Source organism: Pseudophryne corroboree, chromosome 10 (genome assembly GCF_028390025.1).
Source record: "Pseudophryne corroboree isolate aPseCor3 chromosome 10, aPseCor3.hap2, whole genome shotgun sequence".
Taxonomy (NCBI): Eukaryota; Metazoa; Chordata; class Amphibia; order Anura; family Myobatrachidae; genus Pseudophryne; species Pseudophryne corroboree.
This window is the reverse complement of record NC_086453.1, coordinates 73,768,219-73,790,173: the sequence shown is the minus strand read 5'-3', so window position 1 is coordinate 73,790,173 and position 21,955 is coordinate 73,768,219. Positions and strand designations below refer to the sequence as shown.

The window sequence follows — 21,955 nt, the reverse complement described above, 5'->3', positions numbered from 1 at the left end:
CAGCGCCCCCTACCCTGCAGCACTTTGTGTGGTGGCACACGCCACACAAACCTAGTTACGGTCCTGGCCACTACAAATTCCTTCCCTGGTGTGTCTTTAGATGCCACCATCAGTTGCACCGTAGAATGCTTGAGCGTCTGAGTACGGAAACATTTCAGCTACATGCTCGCGACAATCCTGTAACACTGCCATAAGATGAACCTTTTATGTGCGTCTGTTTAGCCACTGCCCGGGAACTCTCAGGACATCTCTGATACAGTGCATCCCAATCGCAACGGTGCCTTTGTGCATACAAACTGCCATAGGGGTTTTTACGCACACGCAGTAGCAAAATATCTAATCTCCTTGAACACCAGCAGTGCTTGTGGCTCTGAATCAGGCCCTTAGTTAATAGGAAGATACAGATGCACGTTAGAAAAGATAATGAACGAGCTTTATTTGTTGCAAATATAATAGAGAATTATACATTTTCTGATTGCAAGGCACAGTAACATTTAGAACTGTGTAATAGAGAAGTAAGAATGAAAGAGATTACATAAATCACAAGATTCCCATATGGAAAACTGGGACAATATAGGCCACACCCACTATCCACTGGAGCCACTACCTGATCCGACCAAACCACTATCCCTTTTCAATAAGAACAAACCCACTTTCACAGCAAGCAATGGCCCTTTCAGCAACTGGAAATCAGAACTGAAAATTGGGATTGTGGGCAGTTATAGTAATGAACTATATTAATGTAAGATTATTATAATGTATTAGTAACATCTGAAAAGGATATCTATTATGCATTGCGTTTATCAGTGTTTAAGCTTTTCAAACAGTGCATATGGTATCCTATGCATAGAATAGTGGTCAAGCTAGTGTGATAGCTGAGCGCAGGAAACAAATAAGCAAACTGGTTTATATTATTACTGCTCAACAGCAATTCCAAACACCTTATTTAAAACTCTCTTTGCACCATCTACAATATATTTCAAAAAATCGTTCAACATCTTGAAAATGGTAGCAAAGGAAAGAACACTGGCGATTATACTGCCAATCCCCAGAATCATGCTTAGAAAATATTTAGCAATCGTAACTGCTCCTACTACAGTTTTGGCTAGAAGTGCCTTTACAGACTCTGTGTTTATCTCTTCTAAGACTACAGATGTGCTGATAACAGCTTTGATCTCTTCATAGGGTTTACCAGATTTATGGGCTAATTTATGGAGAGAATCTTGATCCAGACCAAAAGTAGTTTGGTATTCTTTCATAGTTTTCACTAAGATGGAGATATTACAGGCAATCGATAGCCCGGGAATAGGGACGGCTGCAGCTGCACATGAGAGGGTGGCCCATTTCCAGATCTGATTCTGCAGGGCTTCTCTTTTCCTTTCCAGGACTGGCATAGAAATGTTGGACAGAGAAAGCAGCAAGGCATGCCTCTTATTACTGGGAAGTCCTCTTCTAAAGTTTTTAGCATGAGGTCGAAGTCAAACTTTTCCAGTTCCAGACAGGACAGCAGAAACAGTCGTGGCTCCTTGATCCCTGATCCTTCAAGACTTTTGATGCATTTATTCCGAATCTCCTCCAGTATGTTCTTTTCATTGTATGTTTTTTTTTTTACGTTTCATGTTGGAAGTCAAGTCACAATCAATTTTTGTTCTCACAAAATAGAACTTCTTCCCCATTGCTTGAATTGCCTTTGCTAGTTCGGCATTATTCAGTCTGAAGCGTTCAGATGCCATTATAATAAAAAAGTCATATTGATAAAACTTGACTGCTTCAAGATACTGTTTTGGCTGGAATTTGGAAGAACCTATTCCTGGTAGGTCCCAAAATGTCACCTTCTTATAGTTTGGGTGAGTATAAGGAGTTGGCTCCATGGTGCACTCCACCACATCTGTTTTAGCAGCACCTTCATCATCATCATCATCTAACCCACGGATGGCATTGATGAAAGTTGACTTTCCAACTCCTGTTTCACCTGTTACTGCAATATTCAGTGGAATATTTTCTACATCTTCTATTGATTTGCTAATTGCGTCAATGGCACTGGACAGGTCACCTTTCTCTAAACTATCTTTCATATCCTGCAGTTGCGCATCAGTTAATTTGCAGCAGTCTTCACCGGAATTCATCTCAGCTGTATTTATTTTCCTAAACAAGAGGGATAATAAAATAAAAATAATAATATAACAAAGTTCATAAACAAATGAGCACACAAGAAAAAAGTGAATTATAAAACAAATACATGGTTAATAAACTTTTCTGCATCAGTGGTCATAGCACTCAAATAAGCAGAAGAGTGGTGGAAACCAAGGGTTAGGTGCTGTTGAAGGAAGTCTGGAGTTGATAGTATAAGTAAGGGAAGCCAAAGCGAATTAGAGAAGAGGCCCTGCTCATGAGAGCTTACATTCTAAAGGGAAGGGGCGGACAGACAGGGGTGACAGGTGTAGTAGACACCGAGCAAGGAACAGAGGTTTAGGATGAGAGATGGCTGGGTTTGATAAAGAAGTACATTTTAAGAACCCTTTTGAAGTTTTGTAGAGAAGTGGAAATCTTGAAAGGGAGAGAATTCCAGAGATAGGGAGCAGCACATGCAAAATCTTGAAGGCAGGAATGGGAGCAAGAAATCAATTGGCATGAGAGGCGGCATTCATTTGTGGAGCAAAGAGAGTGAGCAGGCGTGAGGGAGTTAGAAAGCAGATGAGGTCAGATATGTAATTGGGACAGGAATGGGTGAGGGCTTTATAAGTGAGTGTGATAAGCTTGAATTGGGTTTTAAAAGGGGAAGGGGAGGCAGACATAGTACGTTTGGAGAGGAATATAAGCTGGGCAGCAGCATGGAGGATTGGATAGAGGCGGCAGTCAAGAGGTCCAGATAGAAGAAGGTTATAGTAGTCCAATCTGGAGTTGACCACTGAGTGGATGAGGGTCTTCGGCGCATCCAGTGTGAGAAAGGGTAATGGAAATGTTTTTGAGATGGAAATGGCAAGACTGTAAAAGGTACTGAATGTGTGGTTTGAAGGAGAGGGAGAAGTCAGGGATAATGCCAAGACCACACACGTGGGGGTTAGAGGAGATGGTTGTGCTAGCAATGGATAATGACATTTTAGGATGTGAGGTTATGTGTGAGGGTGGGAAGATGATCAGTTCAGTCTTATACATGTTTAAGAAAACATTGGAACATCGAGGAAGAGATAGCAGAGAGACAGTTGGAGATATGAGTGATGGGAAAAGACAGGGAAGGAAAGGTAGATCTGTGCGTTATCAGCGTACCGGTGATATTGGAGATCAAAAGAGCTAATGAACTCGCTTAAAGAAGTCATATAGAGGGCCAATAGGAGAGGTCCCAGAACAGAACCTTACAGGGACACCAACTGTTAGTGGAAGTAGTGGGGAGGTGGAGTCATGGGAGGAGACAGAGAAAAAATGGTCAGAGTGGTAGGAAGACAGCCAGGAGAGAGCAGTATCACATAGACCAAGTGAGTGAAGGATTTGCAGAAGAAGAGGGTGGTCCACAGTGCCAAAAGCAGCAGAGAGGTCAAGGAGAATGAGCAGAGAGTAGTGACCCTTGATTTAGCAAGGAGGTCATTGCTGACTTTCATGAGGGCAGTTTCAGTGGAGTGGAGAGGACGGAAGTCAGACTGAAAAGGGTCAAGCAAGGAGTGTAATGAAAGAAAAGCAGTAAGGAGGTTATAAACAATGTACTCAAAGAGTTTGGAGGCAAAGGGGAGGGGATGGATGGCTAGGTTAGTAGGAGTGAGTGACAAGCAGGCATGTTTGAATGCAGAGGGGATAATGCCTGATTAGAGAGAAGAACTAAGGAGGTTGGCGAGATACAAACAGGAAGGAGAGAGGTAGCTGAGTAAGAGGGAGGGGATGGGCTCAAGAGTTAAGTGGAATGGGGGAAGACCAAATTAGGGTCATGACTTAATCTCCAGATACAGAGAAAAAAGAAGTCAGAATTGGTCAGATGGATGGGGAGCAGAAGGCTGGGAATGTGATGTAATGATGTATCATGTCAATTTTATATGTGAAGTAAATGGCAAAGTCCAGAGCAGAGAGTGGGGAGGAATCCGAGGGAAGTCGAGTTGGGAGAGGGGAGAGGAGGGAGTTGATTGTGGTGAAGGGACACCGGGGGTTTAAGGACTGGGAGGAGTTGAGGTTTTTAAAACACAACTGTTTAGAGAGGGAGGGGGTAGCAGTGTAGGATGAGATCCATAAATTTGAAATGGAGGAAATCTGCTTTAGAGCATGATTTCTGTTGCAGATTTCTGCAGGGAAAACATCAGTGTGTAGAGTGGTATCTTGATCCAGAGGCACCATCAGGCAAAGCTTTGACTGTCCCAGGATGCATTGGGGCCTCTATAACCCCGCCTCCAGGCACTGAAAGCTCAGTTTCGAGTGGTGCCTGCAGGCAGCAGGTCAACTAACAGGCCGCAACACTGTTGTCAGGGTGACATTCAGTGCTGCCTCTCCGTCACCTCCCAAGTGGCGTTGCATACTTCCGCAGCTCAGATCCCGGGTACTTGCGGCAGAGACGCTCCGGCACACGGTCGCAGACACTCTCCTGGTTCACGTGGCTGCTACAAAGGGAGGAGCTAAGAGGGTCCCCCGGGTGGTACCCGCCACTAAATGGCATTCCTGATCGCAGTCTAGGGAGATGGACTGCGACACTAGTGTGGACACTGTCACCGAGTGTTGACCCCATTGTATCTGCCAGGGCATAGGAGTACAGATCGGGTGTACTAGCGCCCCTATTAGTAAGGCTCCGTAGTACCGGCGGTGAGGACCAGCATAGAAGAGCTGGCGCTTGACCTGTAGCCCCTCCCTGGCCCAGGCGCCATTTCCTCGCAGATTTCCCGCCCTGGAGCTGCCTCACACTCTCCCTCAGTTACTGACAGAGACGCTGGGCACCATCTTCTGAGCATAGCTGCTACTGGTCTCCGCGATTGCAGGGCAAGGTCTCCCCTGTAAAGCCGCCTGTACACAGTGCTGAGACTTTACTGACATTTCTATATTCTACATGTCTTATTACAGACAGCGTTAGTTAAGAAAGAGTGTACCTATCATAGAATATGTTGTACGAGTATTCAGATATATACCTCCGGTCTAGGACCGCGCTGTGTTTTATATATATATATATATATATATAGGTGTCCACGAAGGTGGCGGGCGCACTCTCACACATATAAATGTTCACAAACTTTGTTTAATATCCAATGATCTTTATGACAGCCTTCATATATCATATGATATATGAAGGCTGTCATAAAGATCATTGGATATTAAACAAAGTTTGTGAACATTTATATGTGTGAGAGTGCGCCCGCCACCTTCGTGGACACCTATAGATTCAGCGGATTTGTTCTGTTGGGATAGCACCCACCCTGAAAATTATGATGCGAGTCCAGGACTTTTTTTGTATATATATATATATATATATATATACAGTGGTCAAAGTGGAAATTTTGAAGTGGGGGTATGCAAAAGTCAAGGACGTAATTATGCGCTTGTGCTCCAGAAAAGGGGCGTGGTCACCCAAAAAGGGGGCATGGTCACCCAAAAGGGGGCATGTCCAGTGTAGTAGAACCCCTTATACTATCTAGTACTGGTGCCCCTTTCACCTTATAGCACACGGTACAAGCTGAAATTCACATTGTAGCACACGGTACGAGACGAAACTCGCATTGTAGCACACTGAATGAGCTGAAACTCACATTGTAGCACACTGAATGAGCCTAAACTCACATTGTAGCACACGGTACAAGCTGAAATTCACATTGTAGCACACTGAATGAGCCGAAATTCACATTGTAGCACACTGAATGAGCCGAAATTCACATTGTAGCAAACATTGAATGAGCCTAAATTCACATTGTAGCACACTGAATGAGCCGAAATTCACATTGTAGCACACATTGAATGAGCCGAAATTCACATTGTAGCACACTGAATGAGCCGAAACTCACATTGTAGCACACTGAATGAGCCGAAATTCACATTGTAGCACACTGAATGAGCCGAAATTCACATTGTAGCACACTGAATGAGCCAAAATTCACATTATAGCACACGGAATGAGCTGCAATTATGACAGCAGGGACAGCCAGAGTGATGACAGGGAGAGAGAGAGTGATGACAGTGATGACAGGGAGAGAGAGGGATGACAGTGACGACAGGGAGAGTGACGACAGTGACGACAGAGAGAGAGAGTGACGACAGGGAGAGAGAGTGACGACAGTGATGACGGAGAGAGTGACGACAGAGAGAGAGAGTGACAACATGGAGAGAGAGTGACGACAGGGAGAGAGAGTGATGACAGTGACAACAGGGAGAGAGAGTGACGACAGGGAGAGAGTGACGACAGGGAGAAAGAGTGATGACAGGGAGAGAGACTAACGACAGTGACAGCAGGGAGAGAGAGTGACAGTAGGGACAGGGACGGTAATGACAGGGAGAGAGGTAACAGCAGGGGAACATTACCTCATTTGCTGCTGGTGACTGGCAGCGGTGGGTGGCTGGCGGCGGTAAGCGACATGCGGTGGGCGGCTTGTGGCAGTAAGCGGTGGGTGGCTGGTGGCGGTGGGCGGCTGTGAGTTAATACAGCGCTCTACACAGCCGCCGGCCGCTGCGCAGGGACGGGCAGCACCATGTGCAGCAGTTGACTCATTACAAGCCACCTCTGCTGTGCTGGTTGCGCCACGCTGGAGAAGAGGAGAGCAGCAGCACCGGACGAGGAGGAAGGGGGACTGGAGCCGCAACAGCGCTATGTAATTGGTAGTGGCGCTGCTGCAGCAGTCCCTCTCCTTCCGCATTGGCTTCCCGGTGCTGTTGTGAATGCTGGGATGCGCTTCCCTCATCCCAGCATTCACAGCGGCATCGGACAGCCAATGCGGAAGGAGAGGTACAGCTGCAGCGGCGCCACTACCAATTACATAGTGCTGCTGCGGCTCCATTCCCCCTCCTCCTTCTCCCCTGCCCGGGATCTGCTGCATGAAGCCTGCACCGAGGAGCCTGAGCCAGTGGGGAGAGATGGTATCTATCTATCTATCTATCTATCTATCTATCTATCTATCTATCTATCTATCTATCTATCTGTGTGTCTGTCTGTCTATCTATCTATTCTGTCTGCCGCAATGTGTAAAAAGGGGGACTGGCTGCCGTAATGTGTGAAAGGGGCTCTACCTGGTGTAGTGGGGCTACTGTGCAGCATAATTTAAATAATGGAGTCTACTGTGCATCGTAGTATGAATTGGTATTATTTTGTGGCCATGCCCCTATATAGTTTTCGCGCGCCTACGCCGTGCACTGCCCCTGTCTTGCATAGCAAGATAGCCAATGCCGTTTCTTGCACACACTGCTAAAATGCCTAGTTACGGCACTGCTTGGTGGTCTTGGAAGCACGAGTTTATCTCGGGTAGGTCTGACCCTTGGCTTTCCCTTGAGGTCAAAAGGAACGAAAAGTGGTAGTCTTCGCCTTCTGTGTAGAAGGATTAGTAGAAGGAAGAAAAGCAGCTGCTAATTAAAACACTATTTTATTGAGGTCCTCACCAAATAAAATGTCCCCAGTGAAGGGGAGTACCGCCAAGGTCTTCTTGGAGTCCAAATCCACTTTTCACGACCTTAACCACAGTATATGGCGAGCCAAGACAGATGTGGAGGACGCTTTGGCTGCCAGTACCCCCGCCTCAGAGGATGCCTCCTGAATGTAATAGACAGCAGTGCATATGTGAGACAGGCATTGTCTGGCATTGTCAGAAATATCCTTGGGCAGCTCATCCTCTAACAGATAAATATTGTGATGACTGCGCAAAACATACAGTATTAAAAAAGCAGCATATACACTTAAAGAAAAAATCACCAAATTTTCAAAAAAATACAGTACGTGGTAGATAAAGTGTATTATTGCGCTTACACTGTATAGGATGAAACGATTCTATATATGGAGTTCTCATGTAGTCAAAGGTATGGAACACTGAGTCATAAGGGAATGAGCCCTTAAAAGATGCAACTATAAAAAAGAATAATACAATAGTGCAGATATGCTAGTAAAACATGAGATTTCCTTTAATATTCTGTAAGTTCAACTCACAAACGTAGGTTTATAAAGGGCGTATCACAATTGAGATGGTTCACAGCTAGAAGTAACCAAGCGAATCCAAAATACTTTCTTGTGACAAGATGAAGAAAAACTGTAATGGAAGAAAAGTGCAATAGTGCAAAACCGGATGTGCAAATAAACAAATTTAATTAGCACCAAATGCACTCACAAACAAAGATTTAAAAAAGCTTGTAATAAAAGACTGGATGGAGGGAGCCACATATACTTATCGACTGATAAGTTCCACAATTGTCCCACAGGGTCCCGGATACTCAGGGGGGTTTCTTTCAAAGGTGCTCCGATTCCAAACAGTTCCAGAATAGCCACAGCTGCTTAATGCATTTCGAACCAACGGGTTCTTCCTCAGAAGCGTTTAGTGGCTAGATTGATTTAGAGGGCATATATATACCCCCTCTTATTTTTCTAAACATTTTCAGGTGTATTCCAAAGGGGTAACAGATGTATCTAAACAAACTTCCGTCAATCACATAGACAGGAAGCAGCGGCATTCGTTCCACAGCATGATACGTCACTTCCTGTCCAATAGGACCAGAGACGCGGCGTACTGAGGAATGAAGACAGGAACCCACGTGGCGCGCTCATTCATGTAGCGCGTCACTTCCTGTGCAGTGTATTCGCACTTCCCAATGAAGACGGAAGTTATGCGTTCCATCTTACGGACCTGCGTGACACGCACCTTAATACGGAGCATCACTTCCTGTGCTTTATAGAACACAGTGAAATTGGAAAGTATGCATTCCATCATACGTCGCGTCACCTCCTATTAATTAGAAAAGCAACATAATACAAATAAAAATATACTTTTAAACTCATATAATAATGCGTTCCAATAATATCCATATATCCTGGTTATATGCATTCCAGAATGCAGAGAGTATTCCAAACGGGTGATTGAGCAGCATTAAGAGAGAGAGCCAAATATCTCAAGTATTTGTTGGAAAGTCCAGTGAATCCAAGTGAATGGTACCCAAAAAAGAAATAGATAACAGTTCTCAGATACAAGATGGGAAAGAACAAACAGTGTAATAAAATATATAATCTAATAAAATATATATATATATATATATATACAAACAGTATAATAAAATATATAATCTAATAAAATTTAGATAGGACATTTTTTAAAACATATATGTAACTAAGTTAAAAACCACTTCATTTCGAAATCTGTATTTAAACCTTTTGGTTGCAAGGTGCCTAAATTAAAAATCCATCTCATTTCAGATTTCGCCAGCTTGCTTTCCATATCTCTGGTTTTCCAGGTTGGCTTAATCTGTTGGATACCTAGAAAGTTTTTTATTTGGCATTCTTTTTTGTCATGATGATTTTTGAAATGGTTAGAAAGTGAGTGAGATTCTAGACCTTTACGAATATTGTATATATGCTCGGCAAGACGTGTCTTTAAGTTTCTGCTTGTCTTGCCGACATATATAAGGCCACAGGTACACTCAATAATATAAATAATGTTTTTAGAATGACAAGTAATAAAATCTTGAATGTTAAAAGTTTCTCCGTTTGCAGTAAAGTTGACAAATTTATTTTGTGCACTTTTCACTGTCCGACACATTAGGCACTGACCGCACCTATGAAAACCCTTAGTTCTATTGCTGACTCGAAAACCATCATCAAGGGTGCTCCTAACTAGTTTGTCTTGCAACGATGGGGCTTTTCTATATATGAAAGTTGGACCTTCCGGAATTATCTTTCCTAAAATTGGGTCCTTTTTCAAAAGGTGCCAATTTTTCTTAAAGATATTTTCAATAATTTTAAACAGAGGATTAAATTGACTTATAAAGGCCCAGTTAGCTCTATTATCATCAGCAGTTACTTGTTTAGGCTTCGAGTCAGCAATAGAACTAAGGGTTTTCATAGCTGTGAACCATCTCAATTGTGATACGCCCTTTATAAACCTACGTTTGTGAGTTGAACTTACAGAATATTAAAGGAAATCTCATGTTTTACTAGCATATCTGCACTATTGTATTATTCTTTTTTTATAGTTGCATCTTTTAAGGGCTCATTCCCTTATGACTCAGTGTTCCATACCTTTGACTACATGAGAACTCCATATATAGAATCGTTTCATCCTATACAGTGTAAGCGCAATAATACACTTTATCTACCACGTACAGCTCATCCTCTAACGCCTGAACCCACGCCTCAATACCTTTTGCGGCCCAAGAGGCAGCTATCGTGGGTCTATGAATGGCCCCTGTGAGAGAATATATAGATTTCAGGCATCTCTCCACACGCTTATCTGTTGGTTCCTTCAGTAAGGTGACAGTGGTGACAGGCAGAGTAGACGACACCACTAGACAGGTATTGTGAGAATCCACCGGCGGCGGTTTTTCCTACTTATTACATAACTCTGCAGGGAGAGGATATCTAGCCAAAGCCCGTTTAGGTAGCGGGAATTTCTTACCTGGGGTAGACCAGGGTTCCCGCCTGATGTCCACAAGATGATCAGAATGGGGTAGTACAGTTCTAACCACTTTCTGCTGTTTAAACATATCAGTTTTCTTGGCCACTGTAGTGGAATCCTCATCTTCAGAAATTTGTAGGATCTGCTTAATAGCATCTACTATGGCAGGGACATCAACTTGTGAGGGAGAATCCTCATCAGTAACACAGGATTCAGTGTCTGACAGGACCGTATGCTCCCCCTCCGCATCGGATGAAACATCAGAGAGGTTAGTGCATTGTGAGGAGGAAGCCAGAGACTCGGGAGTGACCTAGAGTAGATTTCTGTCTAACCAAAGACTGATTTAACTGTTGCAGCTGGGTAGACAAATTTTCCGCCCAAGGCGGATTTACTATAGGGACAACTTGTGGCGGTAGTGGCACCGGAGGTCCCATAGGGGGGCTAAACGGTCCAGCAGGGTCCCCAGAAGGGTAGTGAACATTGCCCAGGGTGGCTCCATTGTAGTCACAGGAGCTGCAGACTGACTGGGAGGTGTATGACATTTAGAACACAGACCATCACACAATACTTCCCCCTCAGGTAAATCTCTGGAGCATACCTTGCAATTTACAGGAGCCTCCAGAGTTTTACTGCCCTTATTGTTAGACATTGTAATAAAGCAACAATCAGGCTATTACTACAATGAAGCCAGAGAGAATACACAACCTGCGGGCAAAGTACACAACCAACGTCAGAGTACCCAACTTGTGAACTAATGGGCTAGTTCAGCTTGGATCGCAAATCGGATCCAACCGGAATTTTTGCGTTCGGCCCACCCGCACTTTCTGCAGGGGGGGGCCGCAGAAAATGCGATCGCCTCTGCCTGTCAATCAGGCAGAGGTGGTCTCAGGGCGGGGGGGTGGGGGGGGCAATGCTCCATTTCCAGGGAGGAGACGGAGCGGTGTAGGGGCGGAGTGATGCAAACGGTGGGTGGTGCGGTGCGAACAGGGCATGTTGGGGCGTGATTGCGGCGGCTGTGTTATGTCACACGCAGCCACCGTGATGGGTAAGATGGCACCGGGTCTTCTGCGGACGCAGCTAAGCTGCGCCGGCAGAAAGCATCAAGAATTTTTTCGATGAAGTAGAAATTGCAAGGCGATCACAATTTCTGCTTCATAAAGCAACTGCGCTGTGTGCCAGGCACACCTGGCACACATGTAGTTACGGCGCTGCCACCAAGCCCAAGATGAAACAGTCCTGGGCAGCCCATCAGCCTACTTCAAAACAAGACAGGCCTGCTGCATGACGGGGCGGGCCTCCCCCTGGGGGACCCCAGGGTGGAAGGCCAACTTCTACAGTTCGCCCAGGTCTGGTTAAAGACCACTTCAGACGCTTGGGTACTGTAAGTTGTCTCCTTCAAGAGACATCCCCCTCACCAGTTCTGCACTACGATACTCCCTTCGGATCCGTTGAAGGCGCAGACTCTACAAACGGTGGTAGGTTTCCTCCTGAGTACAGGAGTGGTTGTGCCGGTACCTTAGTCCCAGCGTGACAGAGGCTATTATTCGACCCGGTGCAGAAACCCAATAGGTCTTTTCGGCCTATACTCAACCTCAAGTCATTGAACAAATTTGTGATTGTAACCAAGCTTTGTATGGAAACATTGACCCTCATTCTGAGTTGTTCGCTCTGTAATTTTCTTCGCATCATAGCGATTTTCCGCTAATTGCGCATGCGCAATGTTCGCACTGCGACTGCGCCAAGTAAATTTGCTAAGAAGTTTGGTAATTTACTCACGGCATTACAAGGTTTTTTCTTCGTTCTGGTGATCGTAATGTGATTGACAGGAAGTGGGTGTTTCTGGGCGGAAACTGGCCGTTTTATGGGAGTGTGTGAAAAAACGCTGCAGTTTCTGGGAAAAACGCGGGAGTGGCTGGAGAAACGGGGGAGTGCCTGGGCGAACGCTGGGTGTGTTTGTGACGTTAAACCAGGAACGAAACTGACTGAACTGATCGCAGTTGCCGAGTAAGTGTCAAGCTACACAGAAACTGCTTAGAAATTTCTAATCGCAATTTTGAGAATCTTTCGTTCGCAATTTTGATAAGCTAAGATTCACTCCCAGTAGGCGGCGGCTTAGCGTGTGCAATGCTGCTAAAAGCAGCTTGCGAGCAAACAACTCGGAATGAGGGCCATTGTGCTGTATTGTGCTGGCAATGGAACTCGGAGATTACATGGCATCCCTGGATATACAGGATGCTTATCTGCATATTCCTATTGCCATATCGCATCAGCAGTTCTATGGCTCCAGCACACTGAGGATATCCATGTCACAGGAAACCTTTTATGGCATCATCCAGCTGGTCACCTTGCGGTAAGGAGATGAAGCGGTGGTAAAGGGTTTCCAGCAATGCCTGGGTCACTTCCCTCACTAGCACACACACCGTCGATATGCCAACACCGAACAAGCAGGAGATGGTGCGGTATTCCCCCGGGGTTGCATGCCACCACAACACAATTGCCAGTCTACTGCACGGCTCGATGATCTTGCGGTAGTTGGTGCTTCCCATGGTGAGTGCTGGAGTGAGAAGTTCCAGCAGGTAGTAAAACGTAGCACGCGACATCCGAAAGTGTCCCATCCACTGCTCTGGCTGAAAAGCTTCCACGGTCGCCCAGAAAGCTTGTCCATGCCTGCAGTCTCTGGTCCACAATGATTGATTAGTCACACTGGTAAATCTCAGGGTAGACGTAATTCTGCCCTTAATCAGGGCTCTCCTCCTGTGTAAATACCGGCATTGAGTATTAGCTCTCTCCGCCAGAAATTGCTCCCTTCTCCTCTTGGCATAAGACTGTGCTAGGTAGCACAGTGCAAGCAGCTGCATCAGGCTCTCATTTGCTGTGTGAAACAGCAAGAACTCAGGAACTCCGGGCTACTCAGCAGTAACTCGTCGGCCATGGTTAATGGAATGCTGTGAGCAGTCACCACCCACTTTTCATGACCTCATCTCTGTGTGCCATAAAAACAGTCCATTTCTTATGACACACAAGTCTATTGCAGGACTGAAACAGGATCTGTATGAAAGAGGTTGACCTGGGAATAATCTGGGTTAAATGTGCTGTGTGAAAGGGGGTTGGGAACTGTAAAAAAGCCGGGATTTTGAGATTTTTCTGTCTGAAAGTGGTATAAAATAGAACTTTTTGGATAAAATGAGAAATGTAAGGTTTAAAGAAAACCAAACACTGCACATTGTGGTGGCAGCATCATGGTTTGGGGCTGTTTTCTGCCTCGGAACCAGAATGGCTTGCCATCATTGACGGAGTTTAGAATTCTGGATTTTACTAGAAAATTCTACAAGAGAATGTCGGTTTTGGTATGAATGGTTGACCATGTTAAGGTCGACAGTCATTAGGTTGACCACTATTGGTCGACATTGACATGGTCGACATGGACAAATAGTCGCCACATGAAAATGGTCGACACGGGACATACAGACACATGACACGGTCGACATGGATTTTAAAATGTTTTTTGGCGTAATTTTTTCCGTAACATGACCAGGAACCCCAATTAGTGTACCACGTCCCCTTGCATGGCTCGTTTCGCTCGCCATGCAAGTTACTATTCCCAATTGTAGTCCACATGGATGGTAAAGTAGGAAAAAGTAAAAAATCTAAATGTTTTTTTTTTTTAAAAAGCCATGTCGACCTTTTCATGTGTTGACCTGCCATGTGCCGACCATTTTCACATGTCGACCATTTGTCCACGTCAAGCATGTCAATGTTGACCGATAGTGGTTGACCTAGTGACTGTCAACCTAAGTAGGGTCGACCTGCCAAATGGATACCAGAATGTCAGGGTATCCATTTGTGAACTAAACCTTATCAGGGATTGGGCCTTCGAGTAACACAATATCCTTAACACACAAATCAGTCTATTAAAAAAAATGGAAGAAGCAGAAGTCCATTCCTTAATCTTACTGAAATGTTCTGTCATGACGTGATGTGAAGTGTTCATGCAAAAAAGCCCACCAGCATCCATGAGTAGAAATAATTCTGTAAGGAGGAATAGATCAAAACCGATGTATGGGGATGATCAATGTACAATTACCGTCAGTGTTTTACTAACATCATAGCTGCTCAAGGGAGTCACACCAGTTACTGAGAGCATACAGTAGGTCTACATACGTTTTACGACCAAGAAATGTAATGTCGGATATGCAACATTAAAATATGTCCTTGTGCGTGTTAGTTGACGTATTGGGCTCACTATTTTTATGATTTAGATGAAGTTTTAAAAAAACATTTATGGTCACACAGTGAGATCCTTGCTATGTCTGATTTTGACTATGCGATTTCCTTTGAACTCCCCCAGAGCCCAGATAGCACAGAAAGTACAGATTTTGACTATCTGTGCTTGAGATTTTGTCTATGTACGATTTTGACAAAGTGCCAATTTTGACTATACTTTGTACTAGATAGTACACTAGATAGTCAAGATTGACTTGCCTGCGCAGTCTATCTAGCCTTACGAAACTGACCCCACGGGAGCGTGCATCGGGATCGAATCGGTATCGCAAGCTTCCTAACACCTTGAGATGTGCACTAACTTTCCTTAAGATTTTGACTATATAGTCAAAATCTTACAGATTTATCTCCTTTAAGGTGTGTACACACGGTAAGATATTTTCTTCCGATTCTGACTATATAGTCAGAATCGGAAGAAAATATAGTGCAGATCGCAAGGTGACAGTCACCTTGCGATCCCGATCCGATGCCGATGCGCGGCCCCGCGCGGTCGGCATCGGAAGAAAAAATAGGCTGTGCAGGCAAGTCAATCCTGACTATCTCTATAGAAGAAATAGTCAGGATTGAAATCGCACATAGCCAGCATCGCAAGCACAGTTATTATGTGCTTGCGATACTGGCTAAGTGCCGACCCGGCCCCCTGTCGCACGGTGAGAATCGGATAAGTCCGAATCTCACCGTGTGTATGCACCCTAAGTTGCAAGTGTTAATAGACGGTTTTGATTTGACCTGAAACAGCTCTCCTACATCATTTCTTAGAACACTGATGGTCCACTACTTGAAAATTAGGTCAGACAGAAGAATGACTACAGCTAAAGCTGGGTACACACTGAGCAATGTGTACTCAGCTGATGTGATGTGCCAGTATATCAGATCTTGGGTACACATACAAATGATCTAATGAAGGACGGAATGATCAGTATTCTGTCCTTCAGTAGAATACACCATGTTGCTAGTGATATTGCCCGTTGGCACAACCAACCGGGCAACGTTTCTAGTGACCATGGGCACCCGCATATCTGGCATACACACTGAACAATATGCCCGATTCAGCCAGAAACAACATATCAGGCCAATATCATGTATGTGTACCCGGCTTTAGTTGCCAAAACAATGCGCCAAAAATCGCAACGTCTATACCAAGTCCATTGCAGCAAAAGTTATATCCTTTTGACATACTCATTATTTCTCTAATGTCCTATAGATGGGGTTCATTGGAGCCATTGCACTTTAAAAATTCTTCAGTGTGCTGGCTCCTCCCCTCTATGCGCCCCCTGCAGACTCTGTTTAGAAAAATGTGCCCAAGGAGCCGAGTGCATTCTCTGGAGCTCCAGAGAGTTTTCTTCAAACTTTATTTTCTTGAAGGGTTAATGGTCCGGATCCTCGTTAACAGGACACAAGCTCCTGAGGTGTTGTTTCGCTCACCCCCAGGGTGTGCGTGCACTCAAACAGCATGCCGCTACCCCTAACAGAGCTGAAGACACTGGAGTGGTGAGTCCCCAGTTCAAATGGCAGCATAAGGGGGCATCTGGCACGTGACGCTGTGGGGGCTACGCTGCCCACTGCATACACCCACACTGGCGCTGACATGGAAAATGGGTTTTAACCACGGGTTTTCTACTATTAGAGACATTGCCAGTATGTTAAAATTCAGGGAACACCACGCGCCATTAAGGGGGGTGGGGATTCCCGGAGAGCGGGACCAGCAGCTCTGAGGCACCATTTCCTGCTGCATCAGCCTCCAGGCTGCATGCGGGCTAGCGCTGCTCCTCCAAGGACCCTCCACTGCATCTGCAATTGGTACCAAGGGAGTTTGTAGAAGGGGGGGAGCAATTTATATGTAATACAGCCAGGGCTGCCAAGAGAAATCCTGGGCCCCAGTACAATAACTTTCTGGGCCCCCACACCCCCACAGGTGTGACCACAGCATGCTGGGAGCATGGCCGCACCTCTTTGGGTGTGTGTCTAGCACATGATACACCCACACACAGTGGCATGGCATGCCTTCCAGCTAGGGCAGTAGAGAGCCTGGCTGGGCCCTCTAATCACAGGAGGCGTGACCCTTAGAAAAAATATATATATTTTTTTTATTTCAAGTACTTCCCTATCCAAACTGCAGCCCAGCATCAGCCACCTGTGCAAGTCTGAGAAGAAAAGCTGCAGCTGTGCATCCTGGTAAGGAAGGGAGTGGGTCCTTTACTCCTCTGGGCCCCTTTATCAGAACTGGGCCCAGGTAATTTGTACCCTCTCCCCCTCTCTCAGCGTCACTGAATACAGCTATTATCCTTATATAAGGTATTAGCTGCTGCCCGGCAAAGCACTGCTTTAGCTTAGTGGCAGAGTTTGCTGGCTTCTCCTCTCTGTCTCAATTCTTGCAGGGCAGTCTAAGTCGCTGTGTTACATTTCACCTATTCCTGTGTGTATGCTCTGCTGTTCAGTATGTCTGGGAAAAAGATTACATGTCAGTCCTGTAACACAAAGTTTTCTCCTACCCCAGGGGGGTCTCTCTTGTGTACTCAGTGGGGAGGCATTTGATATGCCGGCTGTCCGGATCCCGGCGCTCACCATACTGCAAGGCCTTTTTTGCGCTCACCCCGCTGCTTGCATGCCGATGGTCGGGATCCCAGTGCCGGTATGCTGGGCGCCGGTCTCCCAAGAGCCAGCATAACATACTACACCCACTCAGTGCAGTATCCCATCTCAGGGTAACAGTTCTCAGGAGCCAGCCTGGCTGGACTCCATTAAGGGAATGATTACGGATATCACCACTGAACTGGCTATGGCCAAGCATGAAAGGCAGGTATTTAAAAAATCTATAGATGATTTTCTAGTGCACACTGCAGACCTCAGACCTGCTTCCCAACCCCCCTGCCCTGTCAGTTTCACAGAAACGCACACTGCCCCATGTGCTCCAATCTGACTCTGATAATGACATGCAGATTTGGAAGAAGGAGAAGTTGAGGGGGATAAAGCAGAGAGTGCTCTGTCTCAGGGAATGGAATCTCTGATTTATTCTATTAGAGAGGTCCTTAATATTCCTGATAAGGAAACAGAACCTGATGAGTAATTGTTTTTCAATATAAAACCTCATGCTACATTCCCTGTTTCTAAGGAATTAAACATGCTTTTTAAAGAAGCGTGGATTAGTCCTGACAAAAAGTTTCAAGGTTGTTGACTTCTTTCTCATTTCCCTCTGAGGATAGGAAGGTGTGGGAGACTCCTTCTATGGTGGATACTTCAGTGTCCATGCTGTCACAAAAAATTGTGCTGCCTGTACTTGGCGCTATCTCCTTAAAGGACCCTGTGGATCACAAGATCGAAACTACCCTCAAATCCATTTACACAGCAGTGGCGGTCACTCAGAGACCCACAATTGCTTGTGGTTGGATCACAAGGGCCATTGTTAAATGGGCCGATAATGTCATAGAGGGTTTTGACACCATGCCTCAGAATGAGCTTCTAACACTCCTGCATCATATTCAGGATTCAGCTAACTTCATGAGTGAGGCTCTAAAGGAGATCGGCATACTCAGCTTACGCTCTACGGCTATGGCTGTGTCGGCGCACAGGGCTCTGTAGCTATAACAGTGGACCGCAGATGCTGATTCCAAGAAGGGCGTTGAGACCCTCCCCTTTATGGGGGAAGCTTTGTTTGGTGAGGAACTAAACAAGTGGATTTCATAAGCTACTGCCGGTAAGTCCACCTATCTGCTGTCTGCGGTTCCTCCTGCAAGGCGAGCTTATCCATGCCCCTCTCTCCAGTCCTTTCATGTGGCCAGGTTCAGGGGCAGAGCCAGAAGTGCTTCTATTGCTGCTTGAGGTAATCGAGGTAAATTATGCAGACCAGCGGCTGCTGGTTCCCTGGAACAGGGTTCAGGCTCTACCTCTTCAAAGCCCTCCGCGTGATGGTTGGCCCGGCTTCAAGGGGAATTTCAGGTGGGTGCTTGCCTTAAGTATTTTAGCCATATTTGGGCGGAATCCTGCCGGGATCCTTGGGTGAGAAACCTAATCTCCCAGGGATTCCGGTTGGAGTTTCAAGAGCTCCCTCCTCACAGATTCTTTAAATCAGGCTTGCCAGCTTCACCTGCATCAGGAGTTGCCTTGCTGGAGGCCGTCCAACGTCTACAACAAACACGGGTTATTGTTCCGGTCCCCCTCTACTCAGAAACATGGACTTCAATTCCAGCCTGTTCATGGTGCCAAAACCGGATGGTTCAGTCCGACCTATTCTGAACCTCAAGTCTCTGAACCCTTACCTAGAGGTATTCAAGTTCATAAAGGATTCCCTGAGAGCAGTGATCTCAGACCTAGAAGAAGGGGAATTCCTGGTATCCCTGGATATCAAGGATGCGTACCTTCACATCCCGATATGGCCACTTCATCAGGTTTACCTCAGGTTTGCACTGCAGGATACTCTCTTCCAGTTTCGGGCCTTGCCCTTTGGCCTCTCCAGGGCACCACAGGTGTTCACAATGGTGATGGCGGAGATGATGCTATAACTCCGCGTGATGGATGTAAACATCGTTCCATACTTGGATGATCTTCTCATAAAAGCAGTATCCAAGGCTAGGTGTCACGGCTGAGGTTATTTGTGAACCCCTAGAACAAGACACTGGGTTTGGTCTTGAGCACTGTAGACAGAATTGGGCCGGCTTGATGAATGATCTGCTCATCCAGACATGGCAGTCAGGCAGTACATGCTATGAGGAAAAGGTGACCAGCTATGGGTACTGGAACACTGGTGGTGGAGGCCACCAGTGCAATGGGTAACTGGGTTGTCACCTAATGGAGAGTCACGTGAGGACTGCTGGGTTGACGGAATGCTGGGAGAATCAGCAATGCAGGGAATTCACAGATCACTGGCTGGAACCAGTGTGATGGCTGTTGACGAGGCTGAGGACAACATCAATGACTGTAGATGAAGCTGAGAGCATCAGCAGTATCTGTAGATGAAGCTGAGAATGTCGGCAGCACTTGTAGACTAAGCTGAGGATGACAGCAATATTTGTAGACAAAGCTGAGGATGTCAGCAATACTTGTAGATGAAGCTGAGGATGTCAGCAATGACTGAGGATGAAGCTGAGGATGTCAGCAGTACTTGTAGACGAAGCTGAGGATGTCAGAAATATTTGTAGATGAAACTGAGGATGTCAGCAATACTTGTAGACAAAGCTGCGGATGTCAGCAATGACTGAGGATGAAGCTGAGGACATCAGCAATACTTGAAGACAAAGCTGAGGATGTCACCAATTCTTATACATGAAGCAGAGGACGTCGGCAATGCTTGTACACAAAGCTGAGGATGTCAACAATACTTGTACATGAATCCGAGGACATCGGCAATGCTTGTAGATAAAGCTGAGGATGTCAGCAATACTTATACACGAAGCCGCAGATGTTGGCAATGCTTGTAGATGAAGCTAAGGATGTCAACAATACTTATACACTAAGCCGAGGACATCAGCAATGCTTGTAGACGAAGCTGAGGATGTCAGCAATACTTGTACACAAAGCCGAGGATGTCGGCAATGCTTGTAACCGAAGCCGAGGACGTCGGCAATGCTTGTAGCAGAAGCTGAGGACGTCAGCAATACCTGTAACTGAAGCCAAGGATGTCAGCAATACTTGAAACGGTAGCTGAGGATGTCAGCAATACTTGTACACGATGCCGGGGATGTTGGCAACACGGGTTTCCAGATGCTGGACAGCTGAGGTAGTACAATGGGGATTCCATATGCTGTGCAGTGCAGTGTCGGCACTGCTGGTTTCCCAGTAGCTGTGATGTGGTGGTTCTACACAATGGATACTGCAATGTTGTAGACAGCAGTGGCAGTAGGCACCGGATACTATGGTGTGCTACCTTGCACAGTGGGGAACTGGAAGCTGGCAAGAACCGGCAAAGTCTCTAAGGCCGCTAGGGATATTAGGTAGTCCCTCTGGATCACTGGAGGACTTCCAGTGAGTCTGGAGATGCCAGGATGTAGTGGTAGTGATCACCCTTTAAATCATCCGGGGAGTCAGGCCATGTGGGGGATGGTAACTTGCACTGAGTCTATTATAAGCAGGAGATTTTTGAGCTCACTCCAGGCTGAGAGACACCAAAGCACTGACAGCTTGCTAGTGCTTGAGACCTGGAACTTATACCCAGTGCTTGCAGCTGAGTGGATGAGCAGCTCACATGATGCGGAAATGAATCCAGATTGGAACCTGGAAGGTCAGCTGACCAGGAACTGTCATGGCGACATCCATAGCTGGTTTTGGAGGGAATTCTGGAGTGGTGTGTGTATAGACAGGCAATAATGGCCACAGGTCCTGAAAACAGGGAGGTATAACTGGTAACCACTGGACTTGTGGATGCTGGCACGGAAGTATAGGACAGCATGAGAATCCTCAATGATTGCTATGCAGGCACATCATGCAGAGACTTGCTAAATTCTGAATCCACACAGAAGGTTAACCAATACAGATGCAACTCTTTAGCACAGAATGAGCTCAGCACACAGAGAACTCATGATACTGGTGAGCTGTTTGTCCCAGCCAGCAGAAAACATGCAGGTTACAGGACTGATGGCAGAGGTAAGTCACCAAATGATATGATTTTAGATGGATTGTGACACTAGGTTGTTGGAAAGCATAGCCCTGACTACACAGCTACTGACGGATCACGGGTGGATTCTCAATTTACAGAAATCCCACCTGGAACCATCACAGAGGCTTCAGTTCTTGGGGATAATACTGGACATGGTGTCTCAGAAGGTGTTCTTTTCCATGGACAAGGCCTTGACTATTCAGTCAATGGTGCGTTCCGTTCTGAAACCTCCAAAAATCTTGGTGCATCTTTGCATCTGCCTGCTGGGCAAGATGGTAGCCTCATTCGAGGCAATACAATACGGAAGCTTCCATACCCATGTGTTCCAGCTGGATTTGCTGGACAAGTAGTCAGGATCGCATCTGCTCATGCACCAGAGCATATCCCTTTCACTAAGAGCATGGATTTCCCTGTTGTGGTGCTTGCAGACCTCCCATCTAGTGGAGGGTCGACATTTCGGAATTCAGACCTGGATTCTATTGTCAACAGATGAGAGCCTTCGTGGTTGGGGGTGCGGTAACCCAAAGGGTTCAGTTTCAAGGACGGT

The 21,955-nt window shown here is 45.9% G+C and overlaps 1 protein-coding gene across 1 annotated transcript in view; it reads right to left on the bottom strand.

Moving 5' to 3' along the window:
- Positions 1 to 415: 415 nt before the first annotated feature.
- LOC134966050 (interferon-gamma-inducible GTPase 10-like) overlaps positions 416 to 21,955 on the bottom strand; it is a 121,938-nt gene continuing 100,398 nt past the window's right edge. The window contains 3 exon segments of the mRNA XM_063942516.1: positions 416 to 1,447; positions 1,450 to 1,597; positions 1,599 to 2,145. Of these exon segments, the coding sequence (XP_063798586.1) occupies positions 915 to 1,447; positions 1,450 to 1,597; positions 1,599 to 2,145 (1,228 nt within the window). The 3' untranslated portion in view covers positions 416 to 914.